This window comes from Dermacentor silvarum, chromosome 11 (genome assembly GCF_013339745.2).
Source record: "Dermacentor silvarum isolate Dsil-2018 chromosome 11, BIME_Dsil_1.4, whole genome shotgun sequence".
NCBI lineage: Eukaryota > Metazoa > Arthropoda > Arachnida > Ixodida > Ixodidae > Dermacentor > Dermacentor silvarum.
The window spans coordinates 8,404,787-8,424,961 of NC_051164.1; the positions used below are offsets into that span (position 1 = coordinate 8,404,787).

General features: G+C 48.8%; 2 protein-coding genes across 2 annotated transcripts; both read left to right on the forward strand.

The window, feature by feature from the left end:
- The first annotated feature begins 6,288 nt into the window (after positions 1–6,288).
- On the forward strand, positions 6,289–13,695 carry LOC125941554 (uncharacterized). Its single transcript, XM_049659066.1, has 6 exons — positions 6,289–6,299; positions 8,776–8,863; positions 11,998–12,161; positions 12,373–12,502; positions 13,434–13,577; positions 13,684–13,695. The coding sequence occupies exons 1-6, from the start codon at positions 6,289–6,291 to the stop codon at positions 13,693–13,695; spliced, it is 549 nt and encodes a 182-aa protein (XP_049515023.1).
- Positions 13,333–16,333, forward strand: LOC125941604 (uncharacterized). Its single transcript, XM_049659243.1, has 2 exons — positions 13,333–14,038; positions 15,610–16,333. The coding sequence occupies exons 1-2, from the start codon at positions 13,752–13,754 to the stop codon at positions 15,980–15,982; spliced, it is 660 nt and encodes a 219-aa protein (XP_049515200.1). The 5' UTR covers positions 13,333–13,751; the 3' UTR covers positions 15,983–16,333.
- The last annotated feature ends 3,842 nt before the right edge of the window (positions 16,334–20,175 follow it).

Genomic DNA, 20,175 nt, shown 5'->3' on the forward strand with positions numbered 1-20,175 from the left:
GGAAAGCAAGTGCAGATTTCTGACTATTTCAGGGCCGCTAAAATTGAAACGCTATTAGAAGTATAAATATAAACATTTTATTTTGGACAATGTCGATTTTTTATCGCAAGTGGTAAATTCGGTTTCGGAACTACAGAGGTATATTCGGCAAGATTTTCATTTTCGGCAGTCCAGATATAGGGATGATCGGTTATAACGATTGGATTTCTCAGTCTTCTTGATATCGTATAAGTGGACTGCACTGTACATTGCATTTGGCTGTCGCAGGCTGTAGCAAGAATCTTTGCAGTTATTTGCCGTCGTTGATCCTCACTCATAAGCCTTTCCAGTCTAAGAGCTTGAATACTTCTTCTAAGCATGCAATGAATAGCATTGGAAAATTGCGTCTCCTTGCCTGACCCATTTCTTGATTGGTAACTTTCTAATTTTCTGTGTGGAGAACCAAGGTAGCTGTGGAATCCTTATGGACATTTGCCAAGATATTCACATATGCCTCCTGTACTCCTTGGTTATGCAATGCCTCCATGATTGCTGGTATTTCTACTGCATCAAATGCCTTTTCTTAATCTGTGAAAGCCATATAGAGAGGTTGATTGTACTCCGCATATTTCTCAATTACCTGATTGGCAACATGGACATGATCCATTGTAGAATATCTCTTCCTGAAGCCAAACATGCCTTCCTTGGGCTAGTTTTAGTTAGTACATGCTAAATCGAGCATCAGACAGTACCGATGTGAGGAGGAACAGTGCTTGATCGTTTCCTTAAGTTTGTGTCACTCTGTTTAGCTACCATGTTGTTAGTGGTCAGGGCTGAAAGTCATCATATATAAATTATTATGATGTTTCTTTGATACTGTGTTGTGATATTGAAATAAACCTCAAGTATTGGGGGAACCGAGGCCCTCATCTTGTCGTTACTAACAGCCGTAGGAAGCCAGCAGACATTGAAGTCGAGAAATGAAGCACACAGGATATTGTGGGGAGCAAGGGCTCGTTGTATGAGGCACGGCTCTATTTGTACAGCGCAACATTCTTTCCTGAAAGGACATGTCCTTTTGATTGTGCAGGCCTGGTGCCAGTGTCAGCCATTGTGAGAGGCCCTGCCCGGCAGATGGCCTTGTCCCCACACTGGAATGGCCTCTTCGTGGTTGGGGAGGAGTCCTGCTGTGTAAGTAGTTGTGCTTTCATTGCTCATATGTGTATTGCCTAGTGGCAAGGCACACATGATATGTGTAGGGAATGTTCGCTGGCCAGCTGGGTGTTTTGAGTGTACATAACTGTGCTGATGCTGTCCGATTGGGATGTCACAAAATGGCACGATACCTTGAACAATGAGAGACGTGAATGGTGATATTCCTGGTGCCTCTGGCCAAGCTCTGTTCGTAGCAACATGCGATCCGAGGCTGCCCAGTCAAGTCAGAACACACGTGTGACTCGGGATGAGGCAAAATCTCCACCTGCTAGGCTGTGTGTTACGACACTGGTGATGGCACACCACCACTTCTTTGACATGTGGGTGCAATGTAGATGGTTGCGTCTTTTTACAAATTTACCAAAATTCACACAACTTCGTAATAGGTTTCAAATGGCCAGCACATGTGGCCATTGCAAAATTGAAGCGCACATGCCCACAAGCAAATTTGGTGCTTGCACCCTTATCGGAAATAGTTAGCAAGTGGGAAACTTCTGGTAGAGTGAAAGCTCGTTAATTTGCATTGCCATTAGCTGAAATTTCTTCGTACTCGGAACTACCCCTTCAAGTTTTGTCTCATCTACATTAAAGTACCTGTGTAAATCATCCTGTTATTTTGCACTCAAATTGGTTGCATTAACTGTATATCGAGCTGCGTGCCATCGTACCCAGCCATTCTGAAGAGCCGCCGTACCGGCCCTGCTTGCATCGGAGCATGTATGGGGCAGCGTCCCTTTGGTTGAAAAAGAGTTCGGACTGCCAATTGTTCTTGAAAACGAAATAAATTGCAAACAATGTGTTTTCCAATTTTGTTTTCATTGAATTTAGCATGTCATTCTGCACCTGGTCTCAACAATCTAGTCCTGAAAAATTGCATGTTTTTGCTAAAAAGTCATGCTTATTGTCACAGACCAAGGTGCCAACCCGACGCAACGCCACCCGGACTTACGAATGTTCCTCGCAGTCGTCGGGTTACGCAACTAGCAGTCAGATTACCTTCGCCTGCTACGCAAATTGTTGCGCGGCTGCGGGCTCGCTGTTCTGTTCTGACTGCTCTCTCTCACCGATCGCGGTTGAGGGAGAGCCTGATCGTCATCCCACTGCTCATTACGGGGCACGTAGCGTTTCAGGTCGCATACGTGTACCGGTCCGCCGATCGGCTTTCCTTTTTTGTTCTCGAGCCGGTAAACAAACGAGGAAACCTTCTCTCTCACTAGATATGGCCCGGTCCACTTCGGCGCCAGCGAGGCAGCAAACTGTTTGGTAGCATCGCTGAGAACGTGCTGGCGTCGAACCACCAGATCGCCCACTTCGTAGTGGACGTTTTGATGCGAGCGGTCGTACTGCGCCTTCTGCTGTGCCCTTGCAGTGCGAAGATTACAGCGTGCTTTATGTAAAGCTTCCGTCATCTTGGCACGTAGATGCGTCACGTATTCAGCTCGTGCTGACGGCGCGACTGGCATTCCGCTGCGATCCGCGAGAACCCTATCCATCGGATTCGGCAGCTCTCTCCCCAGGTTGAGAGAAGAAGGCGCATACCCAGTCGAGCGGTTCACTGTCGATCGCAATGCAAACCCAATCTCTGGAAGGGAGGTATCCCAGTCCTTATGCCTTTCAGAGAACGCGACAAGCATGTGCTTGATGTTGCGATTGACTCGTTCAGTGGGGTTCGACTGAGCATAGTAGGTTGTCGTTTTCTTATGCTTAATGCCCAGTGCGGCGCATGAGTCAACGAACACCTTTGCAGTGAATTAGGACGCATTGTCCGTTATCAACTGCTCCGGAAAACCAAACCTGGTGAAAACCTCCATCAACTTATCCATGATCACCCGTGCCGTCAGTTTTCGTAGGGGGAAAAGTTCTACCCATTTACTGAAGTGATCCATGACCACCAGCAAGAATTTGTTCCTGCTCGGTGTTGTGGGATACGGTCCCATGACCGTCACATGCCGCGATTTGCCAGGGAGTCTGGCTGTCGATAGGCTGCATGAAGCCGGGCGGTCGTCCGCCTCGGGGCTTCACGCTTTGGCACACATGACACGATCGGGCGTAGCGAATCACGTCCCGTTTCATGCCTGGCCAGGTAGCGAAGCGACACAACTTAACGTAAGTCTTGGGGCCGCTCGCGTGCCCAGCGATGCACTAGTCATGAAAGTAGCGTAGCAGTGCTCCTCTCAACGCGCGCGATATCACCACCTTAAACACCTCACTTGTGTCGTTCTCGGTGGGAATATACCTTAGCAGGACGCCGTCGGAATTCAGCAGATAGGAATCCAGCACGCTCACAGCATTACCAGCTGTTCCTAAGCGCTCCGCACCGACAGCAATACCAGCTGCCTCCATGTGCGCGGCGGCCGCGCCGCCCGGCTCCCGGAGCCCGTCGAGCACTTTTCGACAAAACAGATCCTTCTGCTGAGCCTCGAACAGCTCCTTTCTGCTGAAGACAACTCCTGCAGAACCGACAACATCTCTGTGGTTCACGCTCTCGCCCAGGATCGACGGTTGTTCCGCGTCCCTTACTCGGGCTACGGCTAGGGTTTCTTCCTCGCCTCGGACTGGCGCTCGCGAAAGTTCGTCCGCTGCGGCATTGCTTTTTCCTTTGCGGTAGCGCACGGTGAAGTCGTAACGCTGCAGCAGCAGTGCCCAACGCGCCAGGCGGCCACTCGGCACGCTCAAACGCCTCAACCAAGTGAGAGCCATGTGGTCCGTCTCAATCGTGAATGCCACTCCGTCGACATAATAGTTGAACTTTCGCAGAGCGAAAACTATCGCGAGACACTCCTTCTCTGTCACCGAATAGTTCCTTTCCGCCGGCGTCAACGAACGGCTCGCGAACGCAACCGGTCGGAGAATGCCTCCGTGCTCCTGAAGCAAAATTGCACCTAGCCCCAGGTTGCTTGCGTCTGTTTGAATCACAAACTCCCTGTTCAAGTCGGGCAGCTGCAACTCTGCCGTCTCAGCGAGCACCTTTGTGAGGCCGCGCAGTGCCGCCTCCTGCTCTGGACCCTAAGTCCAACGCTCGTCTTTCCTCAAGAGCTTCGTTAAAGGCGCTTGCACTGCCGCGCAGTCTGGAATGAATTGGCGATAAAAGTTCACCAATCCCAGAAAGCGTCTCAGTTTGCCGATAATCTTTCGGCGACGGGTAGCTCAGTATAGCCTCGAGCTTATCCTCACTCGGCAGAATGCGGCCATTGTCCAACGTGAATCCCAACAGCGTTATTCTGTTCGCAGCTATCTGAGCTTTACTCGGGTTCAACGTGATACCCGCGGACTTCAGCCTGTCTAGGACGTCTCTCAAGTGGCGCAAGTGCTCGTCGAATGTTTTCGAATAAACCACTATGTCGTCGAGATATGCGAGAGCATGTTGCCACTTCGCATCTCCTAGAACTCGGTCCATCAACCTCTGATAAGTAGCGGGAGCTCCGACTAAGCCAAAAGACATTCTTTTGAACTGAAAGAACCCGCGGTGACAAGTGAAAGCCGTTTTCTCTTTGTCACGCTCGTCCATTTCGACCTGAAAATATCCACGACTAGCATCGAGCGTCGTAAAGTACTTCGCCCCGCCTAGGTTAGATACTAAAGAGGAAATGGAGGGTAGAGGGTACGCATCCTTCTTCGTAACCTCATTCAGCCTGCGGTAGTCTACACAAAGGCGATAAGTATCGTCCTTCTTCGGGACTAGAACTACCGGGAAGCCCCATGGGCTGTTCGACCTTTCCACAACGCCTGTGTCGATGAGTTCGTCTAAGGCGCTGTCAAGTGCTTTCCGTTTAGTCAAGCTTATCGGCCGAGGATTACATTTCCACGGCGCAGCGTCACCCGTGTCTATCCTGTGCCCGACTAACGTAGTGCGGCCCGGACGGTCCGTGAAAATTGCGTCGTATTCGTACAACAGCGATGACAGTCGTGCCCTTTCTCTCTCCGGCAGGCTGTTGACCTCTGACAAAAGTGGGTGCGCTGCCCCTTGCAACGTCGCGGCACAATGTTGTGCCACCGTCTCTCCGTTGCTTTGATCGTCTTTACCGATTACGGTTTGCTCGCTCGGCTGCGTGTGGCCCGCTCGCGCCGCCCCCGGAGACTGGCTTGTCTCCGCAGGCGCAGGCGCTCTTGCGAAACGCTTCAAAACACCCGTTCCGTTCTCTCGGTAACCTCCGCTGGCGATGTCTATCAAAATACCCGACTTGGCGAGAAAGTCTCGACCTAAAGTAACAGGCACTGACAGACCGGGAAGATGTAAGAGGTGCGAGGCGTTGTCACCTTACGCGTCTCTCCCAACGAATAACTAGTCTAGCTGCACCGCTCGATTGTGCTGTGCCGGAAGCAAGGCGGAAAGTGATGTCACTATCTCTTAAGCGGATATTGTTCTCGTGGAGATGCTGCAACTCTGCGAGCGAGAACCGGGAGAGGGCAAAGTGCATTTCTCCCGTGTCCGCCCGGCTCCTGCGGCGCGCGTTGTGCGCGCACGAGATGTCCGCCCGGCTACCGCCGCGTGCGCTCCGTTCGCAAACGACGGGCGAGCGCCCGCGAGAGAAGGTGGCAGCGTGTGCTCCCCACAGAGCACAGTGTTGAAGCATGGAAAGCGAACGCTGCTCTAGGCCGGTGCACCGCCTTTGTCGGTCTTCTTGATGCGAGCCTTAAAGTTGCGGAGCCGCAGTGCTGAGAATGTCACGCACTTTCACTCGACCGTGGCTGAAGTCATAGAACTTCGAGTCGTCGGATGTCTCCGGCAGTGGTAGGCTTACCGTTACCGGCACCGTAGCCCTGTTGGTCGATGAAGGTGAGCCTTTTGGTCAATAAAATCGGTGCAATCGCATACGATTGGGTCAGGATTGTGAGGTTGTCGATGGAGTAGTAGCTCCCGCATGGGTCTGTTGTAAAGCGGGTTGGCTGCACGTAGCATTTTTCTACGGTAATGTAGCCATCCATGTGGCGGATGTTGTGGCAGCTGGAGTACCTTTTGTCGTCGAAGAGGAACACTTTAGAAAGCCTCGATGCTGTTCGTAAATTGTACTCGTGGTTGCGGTTCCGAAAGCTGCTTCGCCGGTGATGGTCGGCCTCCATGCTGCGGTGGCGATCGTGAGAGTAGCAAGAGCGATGGGGATTCGGTAGGCTGTTTGCTCGTGGCTGAACAGCTTGCTCATTTCATTTTCGGTTACCTCGAACTTGTCCTCAGTTCTGGTTGTGATCTGCGACCCCGTGTTGACAATCGCCTTGTTCTCGAGGAAGAGTGGACGCTGTACCGTTCCTTCGTACTTGAGTTTCGGTTGTTGTACGTACTGCGTCAATGCGTGGCCTTTGCGCTTACACTCGTTTGATTACCGTGTCGGCTACCTGCGTGTACTGCCTCCCGTCCTTGCAAAGGGCTAGTGACAGTCGGCGCGGGGATTCATGCGGAAACGAACCCGGCCGATGGCGTGGCGGATCATCTCGTGGTATTCGAGGGCCTCGGTGAATTCGGCTTCAAGTTCGTCGTCGTCGATCACAAGCTCTTCGATTTTGGCATTGATTTCAGCGAGGCCACGGACTTTGTCGTCAAGTTCGTTCGGGAGCACTTGCAAGTCGGTATGCGTTGGTTCAGTTTCTTGCAAGACTTCGGTTACGGCAGCGATGACACGTGTAGTGGCGCTTCGAATGATGTCGCGCTGACGGCGTAGTCGGTCCGTAATCGGTTCGGGACGCTAGTCTTCGCCCGGATTTCACGGCACCATAAACTATGTTGGTGACGGAGACTGGCGTCCGTCCTCTGCGGTTTGTTGATCGAACTGCTACGATGGCACTGGCACGAGCCTTCCTCTCCCGCGTTCTCAACCTCTTCTTTCGCGACAGTGTTCAGCAGGCATCAAAGAGGTTCACTGAAGACCATTGATTCATAAAAGTGGAACATACCCAGTGCTCCAAGTCGGTGTCAAAGAGTGTCTTCGCACAGTGCTACCTACCCCGTCCCGCATCTACAGTAATCCATGTCGACATGAACGGTTCGTTGAAGAGTGGCATACCCATGCATTGCCACATTTTCGGCGACCCAAGTTGGTCTGACGGTTGCTTTTGAACCCTGGATCCCTCAGCAATGCAGCCCAATGCATTTTCCCGGGGACTACCCAGTGACCCAGGTAGTCGGGAGAACGGTTACGTAGATACAAACATAGCCCCGGGAAAGTGCATGAAATTCACTAAAAATTCCAACACATTAATTATACTCAAGCATCTAAAACATTTCATAATGCAGCTGAGGCAGAAGATATTGTTTGTCAAAACGGGATCCCTTTGGGAAAATATTGCAGGGAGACAACATGCATATATGGAGCCCACAAAAGTTTATTTCGTTAAGTAACTTGTGCGAGAAATAGCCACCGTTATCTGTACAATCCTAAACAACACGTGGTGCACTCAACCAAGAGTGTCTGGTTAATGTCAAAGGGCATTGCACAATCAGGCCTGCCTATGTGATGTGCGAAAATGAAAGATTTTATGCCCTTGTTTTGCAAAAGCAAACTTCTTAGAGCGCAGCTCTTAGGTGCCCGTTCCTGCGTTGAGCGTCGGCCTCGGTGTAACCAGCAGAACTCGGTGTAGCCTCGGTGTAACCAACAGCCCACCGAAGGATGAAAAAAAGAGAGCGAACGAACGTTCGCTCTCTTTTTTTCATCCTTCGGTGGGCTTGTTTGTTCTGCTGGTTACACCAGCAGAACTGTGATGGCAGACTGTGATGGCAAAGAAAGTGCAAGAAGGAAAGCGGAGGAGGGCACGGCCTTCACCACCGAAAGAGCCAACGCGGAGGATGAAAGGCTGCGCTAGTGAGGAGAAAAGCGAAGGAGGAGCAACTAGGAAAACGGAGTGCCGCACTAGACATGCTCCACGGAGATGGCACCATAGTACCATGCGCCGATGACGTCACTACTAAGGCATGCGGCAAGTGCGTCCACCGATTCCATATATTAATATAAAGTGATGAGGTGGGCTTCGGACCCACTGTGCATGCATTCTTCGCCTGCGCCGTTAGAGAATGCACTCGCCACGCGTTCCTGTGTTCACGCTTTCTTTCTGAACAATGAGCGGCGCCTCTCGTGGAAGGGCTTCGTCTGCCCCTGCTGTTAAATGAGCTGCCCGAGCAGAGGCTCAGCACCGCCGCCGAGAGGACCCTGCCGCTCAGTTTCAAATTTTTTGCCTCAATATATCGCGAATTCAAAGCACCCAAACAGCTGCACTCAAATTTTGCATTAGGGAGTATCGTAATAATCGGTGATCTTTAAAAAAAAAGTTTTACAAGGTATCATTGTATAAAAGGATCAGTGCCTCCATATTAATATTCACAGCAGCATTCAACACAGTTTTGTATGAAATTTTTGAGAATAGTTCTGCCTTTTAAGCAAAAACGATGTTAAAAAAATGTGCAAAGTTGTTTTGGGGATATCTTACTCTAAGGAATGCATATTTTTCTGGGTGTGGTAAAACATTTGGCCTGGAATGACCCGATGCAGCCTCACAGCCATTAGCATACGGCCTCCCAAAATTGATGGTACTTACAGGTGCTTTTCTGGTGCCTCAAAATGCAACGTCTGTTCTGAGCTGAATCATTCCTTGCAGATGTGGACCCGCGCATTCTCTGTTCTTGGAGGGTGGCTACTACGGCTTCACACCCAAGACGCTGGTGTCCCACTATGCCACTGTCTGGGTGAGTCTGTAGTTGTAGATGCCTTTCACAGGCATGGAATTGTGCAATGTGGCAGTGATGCATTCTTAGGAATTTAGACATTTAGACACAAGCTCAACCTCAGTACTGCCCATAGAAAAAAAAAGTGATTTATGTGTTGTACTTGCGCTGTAAGATATATATTCTTAGGTGGGGACACTTTTCGGCTTGCTTGCGAGATGCAATCAACCAGATAAAGTAGCAATGGCGCGCGTCCATCAGCCTGGTGACAGCAGCAGATACCTATCGGTGGGACAACGCAAGTTCAGTTAGAATGTGGACAAGAGCTTGCGTGGACAAGGAACATGCGCATAACCCAAGCAACAGCCTCTGCACGCGGCGTCACGTTGCTGTATCTGCTCCGTTCGTTAAGGCAATGCCCTCTCCCCTACGCTCTCCCCTCACCACGGTGACCTACTTTCACGCATCGCTCACTCGCAAAGCACCAGTTACCATACCAACGGGACATGAAACCAGATACATTGTAGACCGCTTATAACGTAAGTCGCCGGAGTCGCGAATATCCGCACTATAAGCGGTACCGCACTATAACCAAAGCAACAATTTTCAAGGCCCGCACATATGCAAAACATGTGCACCGAGCTGCCACGCGTATGCGACAGTCGAGGAATGCGGCTAGAATGTCTTCATTCAATTTACAGTCGAATCTCGTTAATTCGAACCAAATCACGCGGCGGCCCCTCCGACTGGCATTGCTCTGGCACCGCCATAGAGTAAAAGCTTAGGGGAGACCCCTCAATGTCGCGCGCGGACAAAAAAAAACGCAGCGGAAATTTCACCCTCTCTCAAATGGCAAGGTCGCCGATTCTGCGTTGCGCCGGAACATGCGTGTACGTGCCGACGTCGCAGCCACGCTACCGTAGCCACGCGTAGAAAACAGCAGTGCACCCTTCTTTCTCCTTTATGCTTTCTCTACTTTCTAGTCACGTGTTGACCTTGCACGCTGCGGCTACGGCGCAGAGGGAAGCAGCGGCGCTGTCCCAGGCCGGCCAACGAAACTACCGACGCCGGCAAACGCCCGCTTCCCGATAACGGCAGAAAACGAGACTTTGGGGAGCTGGCGCCGGGCCGGCTATAGCGGCGGCGCCTGCACGGCGGCGGGCGCTGGAGTGGAGATTTTTGTGGAAAGGGGTGAAAAGTTGGGTAAAGTTGCGGGGTCTCACACATGTGCTCTTGGGACAAAGGAACGACAATGCAGTAGTGCAGACAATCAAAAGGGCATTTATTGCACCTTTCATACACTAATACATGCTAGCCGAATTACAACCAATAGAACATTCACACGGGCGCGCGACAAATCAAGGAAGTCCGACTCACTGCGACCCGATAGTGAGCGAATACGTTCGCCCCATGCCATGACACCATCGCCTATTCGTTCACGTGTACAGTCACGTAAACGGTGGTGCGCTCGAACGATCCGTGTTTGTCCATACCGGTGTCCTGCTCTTAGCGGTGTCCTGCTCTTAGCCTCGCGCGACAGTCGCGCAAAGTGGGCCGGCGCACGCGCAAAGCGTTCGTGCGTGTTGGCCGCCGATCCCAAGCCAAAGAGACAGCGCCTTCGACCTTTTTCTCCCAAGTCACCCCGCCGTTCGATGGCGTTAGCATCGCGACACTCGCGCCATCTCTCGCAACGCGCCGCAACCACTACGACCGCCTCCGCCGCGCAGCCGCGCGGTGAATCCGGACCACAGGAGACGCGTGAGAGTCGCGCATCCCCACATCCCCCCAACCTTAAATCACTACACATACTCCGGCGAAACATGTCACAAGGTCTATCAACGCACGCGTCGCGAACACAAGCTAGTACATGCGACAGTGGCGTCGCCGAGGAAATGTCCACACGCTTTCCATAACATGCGAGCCGACATTGTCTCTGGGGTTTACTGCTGGCGTCCGTTGGTCACAGCATCAGCTCTGCAGATTCGATGGCACGACTCCAGCACAGGACTCCGGAAACGGCGATGCAGACGTCGGCGCGAGCGACGCCCTGCTGGCGAGAGCTGCTGTAGCCGTTGGTGACTGCCGGCTCTTTTCCCAGCCGCCGAGGGTAACGAGCCGGACACAGGCGGCCGCCGAAATCGCTGCGCCGAACTGGCCACAGGCATCTGCATCGCCTGGGGTAGCTCGTTCGTAGGCCGGGGCAGCAGCGCAGACGATGTGCAGGTGACAGCAAACTATGGGTGACTCCGCTCACGCTGCGTACACTCAACGCACTCGACAAACCTAAGTAGTGCAAGGGAGAGGAATTCGGCACACGCATCGCCCACGTGGTACGATGTTCAATTCGGCTAGCAAAAATTTCGGGTGGTATTTCAGATGCTAAGTTCACGTGAACAAAGCTTGCTTTGTTGAGTCGAACGAGTAATTTCAATTCGTGCGAGGCGAACTAATGAGGGAAGCAATGTGCGACACCTCAACACCACGGTCGGCCAGGTTGTGTCCCTCAACGTACGACAGGCGGCTTTGTAAAGACTTAAGGCCCAACCGCATGCACGCGATATTCGAGCGACAGCGACAAGCGACGCGACAGGCACACCCTGTCGCGCTGTCGCGTCGCGGCGTGGAGCAACCGCATGTACGCGACATCGCGAAAAGCAGTAGCGACAAACTTTCATTGTTGCCCGATTGAAAATTATCGTATGCCTGTAAAAACTTGCAAAAAACAAATAAAAATTGCATAGAACACCGTATGGCTTCCTTAATATTGTTCCAGATTGGATAATATAACATGCATATAGCATTTCACGAGTTTCTTTTTTCATCGTTTTGCGTTTGGTCAAGACAGTAACTTCGGCTTTTACCTCGAGGGGGCGGCCGAAGAGCGCGGAACGGCGGGATTTTCACGATGCTGTCATTGTTGTGTCGTCTGTGAGTACCGGTGGTTTGGTGCATTGCTATCATGGAAGAACGTGTGAGGAAAGCCGCCGCTCTGCGGCTGTTATTGATCTTGAAGCAGAGGCAGCTGAGCGCCCGCGCGCATTGGGTGCGGCCTGTTTGGCGGAATCGCGCCGAAGAAAGCGAGTACTTCACGGCGGTAAGTTGATAGGCAATGTACACCTCAGTACAGCGTGATCGAGCCGTCTTCTATGTTACAGATGCGACTAATGAAAACCGGAGACCCAACACTGTTCTACAAGTACTACAGAATGACGCCTGAAACTTTTGAGAAGCTGCACAGCTTAGTAGATGATCACCTAACAAAACAATGGTTGTGCAGAAAGCCGATATCCTCCGGAGAACGTCTCGCTATGTGTCTGAGGTAAGTGTCCTTGTTCACCTGCTTCCCTGCCTCATTCTGAAAGGATTAGCACCCTACTGCAGTAAGTTAAGCTTTTAAATGTTCGTGCGGCGATAGAATCACGCTTGTCCCAATGCATTAGCGGCACTGGCGTCCTTTTTCTGGAATCCAGAAAGGGGCCTTAGCGGCTGTTTACATGCGGATGTTGCACCTTGTCAATCCGTTTTTTCAGGTACCTGGCCTCGGGTATGTCCATTCCTGATGTTGCCATGGCGTTTCGCGTGGGGATAGAGACGGCCAGAGAAGCCATTCATTCAACGAGCCGTGTCTTGTGGGAAGTGCTGTCTCCACTGTACATGCAGGTACGTAAATCGTGTTGCACAAATCAAGTACATATTTGCAGCGTTCTCTAGCATTCAAGCTGCACGGCTATATATATATATATATATATATATATATATATATATATATATATATATATTTACGTTCTGATGCAGTGCACGTTTCCCTCGTGATAGAATTGTGCCAAGGGACGAACAAGAACAGACAAGAAATAGCACTGTTTTGACCTATTGCTTACACTGTTCTTCTTTCAAGTTGTTCCTTAAGGCTGAAGGTGCTGCTGTTAACTACCATCACATTGACACAGTATACAACCTGCAACACCATTTCAGACCACATAATAGCATGCAAAATGCTGTGTACGTGCCGGTTAGGTTGCCATAGCCTGCATAACTTGCCGCAACCCATGCTCAAACAACCTTCATCTTATCTCTCTTCAGGCTAACTCTCGGCAGGACAACAGTCTTGTAAATGAGATGAACCATTTCCACACATATGTGGTGCTGACACTGAAAATACTGAAGTGAAAAAATAAGCAAGCCTTTTTCAAGATTATGACCAGTGAACATCGAAACGCCCCATCTATGGGCTTCACTGCAGTTATTAGGCAGTTAAGTTTGTTAAAAGTTATTGGCAAAAGTTGAGATGCCAGTAGCCACTGTAATATGAAGCATACATGCTTTGTAATATTCGTAGGTTAGTTCACTCATTAACATTGTTGAGCGGCTTATCACTCACATGGTTTCTGTGCCCTTTGCCTCATGCTGCAGTGTACACAAAAGAAATATACGACTTAATGAGTTGTAACAATATTGAAAGTTCCCGTGGTTGTTCCAGCAAAAAAGAAGCTAGTAATCTGACCATGTCCTCACCATTGTCCTTTCCTTCTCATCTTTTGGCTTCCAACACTTGTCACATAATCCTGTTAATGTTGTGCCTCTGCTCTTGCAGCCTCCAAGTGAAGCCCAGTGGCGAGATATTGCTGAAGGTTTCTGGCAACGCTGGCAATTTCCCAACTGCCTTGGGGCAGTGGATGGAAAACATGTACAGATCAAGTGCCCGAATAAGTCGGGAAGCTTGTACTTCAACTATAAGGTAATAAGTGTACTGCACACTGAAGCGCATTATTTTTTGCCAGTTCAAGAGCTTGCAGGTTGCTGTACACAACCTCATTTTTACAGCTTGCAATTTTCCTTTTCAGCATGTTGCGTAAAGCAATTTCTATCTTGCTTTTGATTTTATTTGCAGAGAACTTACTCGGTTGTCCTGATGGCCGTTGTGGACAGCCAGTACCTCTTTAGGCTCATAGATGTTGGCGCCCCTGGGAGACTGAGTGATGGAGGCATATTCAAGGACTCCCCCATTGGAAAGCGGCTGGAAAAGGGCGAACTGGGCTTTCCAAGGGCTGCTCAACTGCCAGCATCTTCCAAAAGTTCCCCTCATGTCTTCATTGGGGATGAGGCCTTTCAGCTGCGGCCTGATTTCATGAGACCTTTGCCAGGCAGCCGGACCGAGCCAAAGGACATAGTGTTCAACTATCGTCTTAGCCGTGCAAGGTAGGTACTGCTTTGCACATCATGGGCAAGTAGCATTGGACGTGTGTATTCAGTTATTGTTTTACCTGTGAATTTCTGATGGTTATGAAATTGCTAGATTACCTACAAGCCAACAGAACACATATTTGTGGTAAAGTTGTAATTCTGCAAGGTGGAGGAAACCTCATGAAACGGCACATTTAGTGAGTGCAAGCAGACGCAGCATGAAAAACGATAGACACAGGACTGTACTGGAGACTTTGTTGCTGTCTGTTTCTTGCGCTCACTAAATATGTAAACACCAACTAGACCCTCAGCAAGCCCTTTTAAAAGGACTTACTTAGCTCCTAGTTGGTGCATACTTGACCTAATTAATGAGTGCAAAAGAAAAGAAGCACCAAATAAAAGGGGTACTGTGTGGAACAGAAAAAGGAACACTTTTGAGGCAGCGCTAAATGTAACATGGACACAAGAAGGCACAAGTAAAAATGACAACACAAAAGTGTTCCTCATGAACCGCCAACAAGTCCCCATCGCTACTCTTGTCGACTTCATTTCTCAAAATGACGACGATTTTTTCCTTTCATAAGCTTTACTTAACTTTGCTAACTTAACAGAACTTATTTGCCATATTTGTCACAAGTAGTATCCATGTGATTTGAGATGTTATTTGTCCCTGTTACTGTGATTGGCACGCTTTCTAGTTAGCTCAGATGACGACCACCATGGAGAAATGTTTGCCCCTGGTATGATCCTCCGAGCAGAACACAATCTTTTTCTGTTGCCAACTTTTTAAGGGCCCTTACTGGATGTCTTTTGTAGCTTCATGTCTTTTGTAGCACCATGTGCAAAAGCAAGAGAGTCAAACTAAAATCCTGAATCATAGCAACAATTCTGAGAAGCTAAGCCATTCTTGCAGAAAAAGTACTTTTATTTTCAATATATGTCTCAAGCAGCAACCTGGCCAATGAATTTTTATATGTTTGTAAAAATTGTGTTAGTACAAAATCTAGGCACACACACTAGTACGAGTACTGTGGTGAATGTACAGATTCAGTTTTTTTTTTTTTTTTTGATGCCAAGTTCGTGCTCCAAGGTGTTTGCTCCCAGTACAAGGTAGCAAACCGGACGTGCGTTTGGGGACAATTCTGCCTATCCTTCCTTCTCTCTCGCTAATCTATTCTGCTGCAGTATGCTTTGAATTATTCTAAAGCTGCAAGAAATGCAGTGAAGCTAAACTTAAAAGGACAGAAATCTTTAACATCTTAGCAAGTTATCTGTACACCAGTAAACCTTCTATTATACAGTGCAAGAAGGAACTTGGCTTTCTAGAAGCACAGTGGTGCTGTTAGCCGAATTATATGGCACTAGAAATACACGTCTACCATATGCTGTTATGGTATCAAAAAACATTTCATTAATGGTTTATATGAGTGGAAATGACCAGCCGTAGTCTGTAAAGAAGCTACAAGTCCTATTTACATCAGCGATTTCAATACTCTTAGACATTTCTGTTACGCATGCCTATTATTGAAGCCCTACACATGCTGAACATCCAATTGTCTCTTTAATAAACGCCCTTTCTTTTTCAGAAGGTGCGTGGAAAATGCTTTTGGCATTCTTGCCTCAAGGTGGCGCATCTATCAAAAGACGATAGATCTGAGTCCAAAAAACGTTGACAGTGTAATTAAGGCCACATGCGTGCTGCACAATTTCTTGTGCATTGAATGCAACGGAGGCGATCACTACTGCCCTCCTGGGTATGCTGACTCTGAGGACACCTTTGGGAATCTTCGTGAAGGAGTCTGGAGGCAAAACAACGCAGCGACTGGGATGCTTCCGATACAAGGCACAAGGGCGCGAAAGAGCTCGCAAAGCGCAGCTGTTGTGCGCTCTGTCTTTATTGATTTCTTTTTCAATGAAGGACAGGTACCGTGGCAGTGGAACCAGCCAGGAATTGAGTGATATTTTTGCCACTGAGTGCCTATTTCTTCATTTCATTTTACTGGTCTAAATCATGAAACGCTAACCATGTGCTTTATTTTTATGCAGTTTCTAGTAGCCCTGGCATTTGTGCAAGTTCGTGCACAAGTTTCCTTTATGCATCCCCTCCGTCTTTCTTTTTGATTCTTTTATTGGCCTATTGCTGTACATTTTATCTACCTAATCAGATCATGTATAGTTGTTTGTACCTAGGAAATGAAGTGAACTTGATATGCTGCCTTTTTCCTGCCCGACATGCTTGTCACACAGTTTATATACAACTGGACCTTGGGTAGTATAGACTCTGTTCTCTCTTGTTGTTGAGTGGTTGTGGCGCACACCCACAGGGGGGATTGGCCATGAATTGGGCGGTTGTAATCGGTGTATAAAAACAAGGGAATTATTTGTTATGACAGCACAAGAAGACGTGACTGCGCTCTTCCTTTTTTTTTAATTCTGGGGTTTAACATGCTGAAACCACTATGTCATTGTCAGGCACGTCGTAGCTAGGAACTGTAGAATAATTTTAAACACCTGACGTTCTTTAAAGTGCACCCAGTGCACTGTTTACAGGCGTTTTTGCATTTGAAGCCTATCGAAATGCAGCAGCTGCTGCACTTTTCCTTTTGTATTGCAATCCGAGAATGAGACTGCCACTGTTTCTTTCACATTTGTACACATGCTTTGTGTTTGTTCTCCTGTTGTGTTTTTTCCTCTCTGTTATGTATGCCATATGTGTAAGCAGTAGATGCTGTGGACATCTTTGACTATGTTTTGCTCTTACCACATAGTTCATTGAACTGTACATAGGGAAACTGCTTTGTCAATCTGTTCCTAAGCAACTTTACGTGACTATCCTGTTTCTTCTGTGGAGATGAAATAAAGATTGATATCAATTGCACTCATTTGTGCAAAAGTGTGGTTAATATAAACATGAGGAAACTGCTTCATTGAAGTAGTTCGCATTCATGGAAAGACAACCAGTGCAGTAAAGTACTTAAATTTATTATTATGATCAAGAAATATGTACAATTGCATAGAGAATGTTGGTGCTGAGACATGGCGCACCAACCATTCTCGTAACAGACCAAGGCACCACATTCACAGCCATGCTTTTAGATAATGTCCTGATGCTCAGTGGCACAACTCATTGAAAGACAACAGCCCACCATCCATAAACAATAACGGACTGAGCAAAACACTCGACATGCTTTCCATGTACGTGAATATAGAGCACAAAGATTGGGACGATTCTTCCCTTATCACTTTTGCTTACAACACGGCTAAACAAGAAACTGCACGGATGACTCCATTAAGCCTTGTCCACGGACGCGAAGTAAGGACGATGCTCAATGCAATGCTACCACACGAACCTGACGACATTGACACGGAGGCCGATGACGCGGACTCTGTTCAGTGTTTCACGTATAATAAGGACCTTAAAAAGTGGATGCTGGCAAATAGAGGTAGATGAGAGTGCTCGAGAGAAGACTGCATTCGTGACGCCTGATGGGCTTTATGACTTCAAGGTTCTGCCTTTCGGCTTATGCTCGGCCCCAGCCACATTTCAAAGGCTCATGGATAATGTCTTATCCGGTATGAAGTGGAAGACATGCTTGGTGTACCTCGACGATGTGTTGTTTTTCTGCCACTTTCCAAGAACATCTAAAGCGGCTGCTAGAGTAGGCTTTTTAGGGATTGTTGATGCGGCCGCCATCTTTCGGCAACAGTAAGCCGACCGAGAGCTCAACACCTTGATCGAGTTCTTGGAAGGGCGAGCTACGAAGGTGTCGAGATTATTTTCACGGAGTCTACCTTCATTCTGTTTGCGCGATGGCGTTCTCTATAGGAAGAACTTCTCGCCAACAGGGAAGAGCCATCTGCTAGTAGTTCCCGAAGTTCTCCGCCATGAAATTTTGCAAGCCTGCGACGACGAAGCCACCTCGGGCCACCTTGGTTACACGCGAACACTAGCACGAATCAAACAAATCTACTACTGGCCTAGGCTCGCAGAAGAGGTGAAGCACTACGTGAGGACTTGCCTTGGGTGTCAGCAACGCAAAGCATCACCGACTAAACCCGCTGGGCTATTGCACCCCGTTACGGTACCGGAAATGCCGTTTGCTCAAATTGGCATAGACCTCCTGGGCCCCTTTCCACTATCTGACAGCGGCAACAGATGGGTCATAGTCGCGACGGACTATCCCGATATGCGGAAACCAAGGCAATTCCGAGTGGCATGGCAGCTGAAGCAGCACGATTCTTTATCGAGAACATTGTCCTCAGACACGGTGCTCCAGCGATCATCATAACCGACAAAGGAGCCGCATTCACAGCTGAGCTTCTGCGCATTGTGCTCACGCTGAGTGGCACAGCCCATAGGAAGACGACGGCCTATTATCCACAAACAAATGGGCTTACCGAGCGCCTCAACAAGACTATCGCAGACATGCTTTGCATGTATGTCGATGTGGAGCACAGTACTGGGACACAATCTTACCACACGTCACATTCGCATACAATACAGCACGCCAAGAAACAACGAAAATGATGCCGTTCGCTCTGGTTCATGGTCGAGAAGTCACTACAATGCTTGACGCTATGCTGCCTCATGACTGCAATGGTTCAGATGCAGATGCCGCAGATTTCACTGAACGCGTCGAGGAAGCACAACAGCTCGCCTGCGTCAGGATAACTAGTCAGCAAGAACACGACGCACGACGCTACAATCTCCGCCACCAATTTGCCGCTTATACGCCCGGGGAAAGAGTGTGGATTTGGTCTCTCGTCCGACGCCGAGGGCTCTCAGAGAAACTTCTACGCCGGTACTTCGGACCATACAAGGTTCTACGCCGTATCAGCGACATGACCTACGAGGTGGTTGGTGACGGTTCATGCTGCTCGAAACGCCGTCAACAGGTGTCTGAGGTAGCGCACGTAGTGCGCATGAAGCCATATCATTCCGAGTGAAGTGGACACCGCCAAGCTATCAACTACGAGTCTTTCTGCCACGATTTGATCAGCATCAGGACGATGCTCGCTCTGGACGGAGGGTAATGCCGCGTCAGTATTCGTACACAAGTGCGCCCTGGCGCCGACAAAGACGACGACCGGGCTGCTTGAGATTTTGGAAGGCATCAAGAAAAGAAGAGATTCTTGATGTTGGCGCCTCTCTAGTTTCTTCAGAGTACGGCGCGGTGCTTCTATAATAAAGCTCCTGAGCTTTGTGTATCGCGACAATATATTAAAGGCCAACTGGAAGGAAACTTTTGGGCCGCGCAATATTCCTAGTAAAATTCCAGTTACGTAAGGAGACCCCTGCAATATTTGATGTTTGAAATACGAGCGAAAGCATCATGAAAAGCAAGCTAAAATATCAGTTTTTGACACTGAAACTGAAAAAAAGGCGAAAGCTTGCACTCTGCCGTGCAAAGCATAAGACACAGCGAAGCTGGCCGATTTGAGGGCGTTTTCTTGGCTGTAGCAATTATGACTTGGTATCTTGTCGCCACTGTCTCTTGTTCTCCCTTTCCCTGGCCGTGTATTCTGGATCTGCTCGTCGCTGCCACTCTCATTCAGCGGCAAGACTCGCTTCTCGAATCGCCGCTTCTTCGGGAGTACGTACTGAGTACGGACTGAATTTTGTTTACTGTACTATCTTGCATTAAATGCATTAAAATAAAAAAAATCTGTATTAATTACTGACGACAGCGAAAGATTGCGCGGAGTGTTCATATAGCGAATTGCATTAGAGCGCGCCAAGTGCCTCAACGCGAGGAAATGCTTAAACAAGTTCTATTTCAGATGCGATGTGCTGGGACTTGCACCATGGCGACACCGCCAGGTGCATCTGCTTAACTGCTGTTTAAAGGCTGCTATAAAAAACTGAGCAGTTACACACTCTGCAGTAGTATATACTACTAATTTATAATATGTTTAGTCAAAGTAAATTTTTATTGTCTTCCAGTTGGCCTTTAAAGATTCTGCAGTCATCGCGTGTCAGCTTAATCATCTGAAATCCTTTCGTGAAGATATTTGGATGCTGTTGTTAGAATGTCTAGCTCCATGGCTTCACGCAGACGTCCTGGGCATCGCCTCAACTTACACGCTATAATTTGCCCAAAACATTCGGCCTCATCAGGTTTTTTTGTGACTATTGATGCTAGTGAATCAAT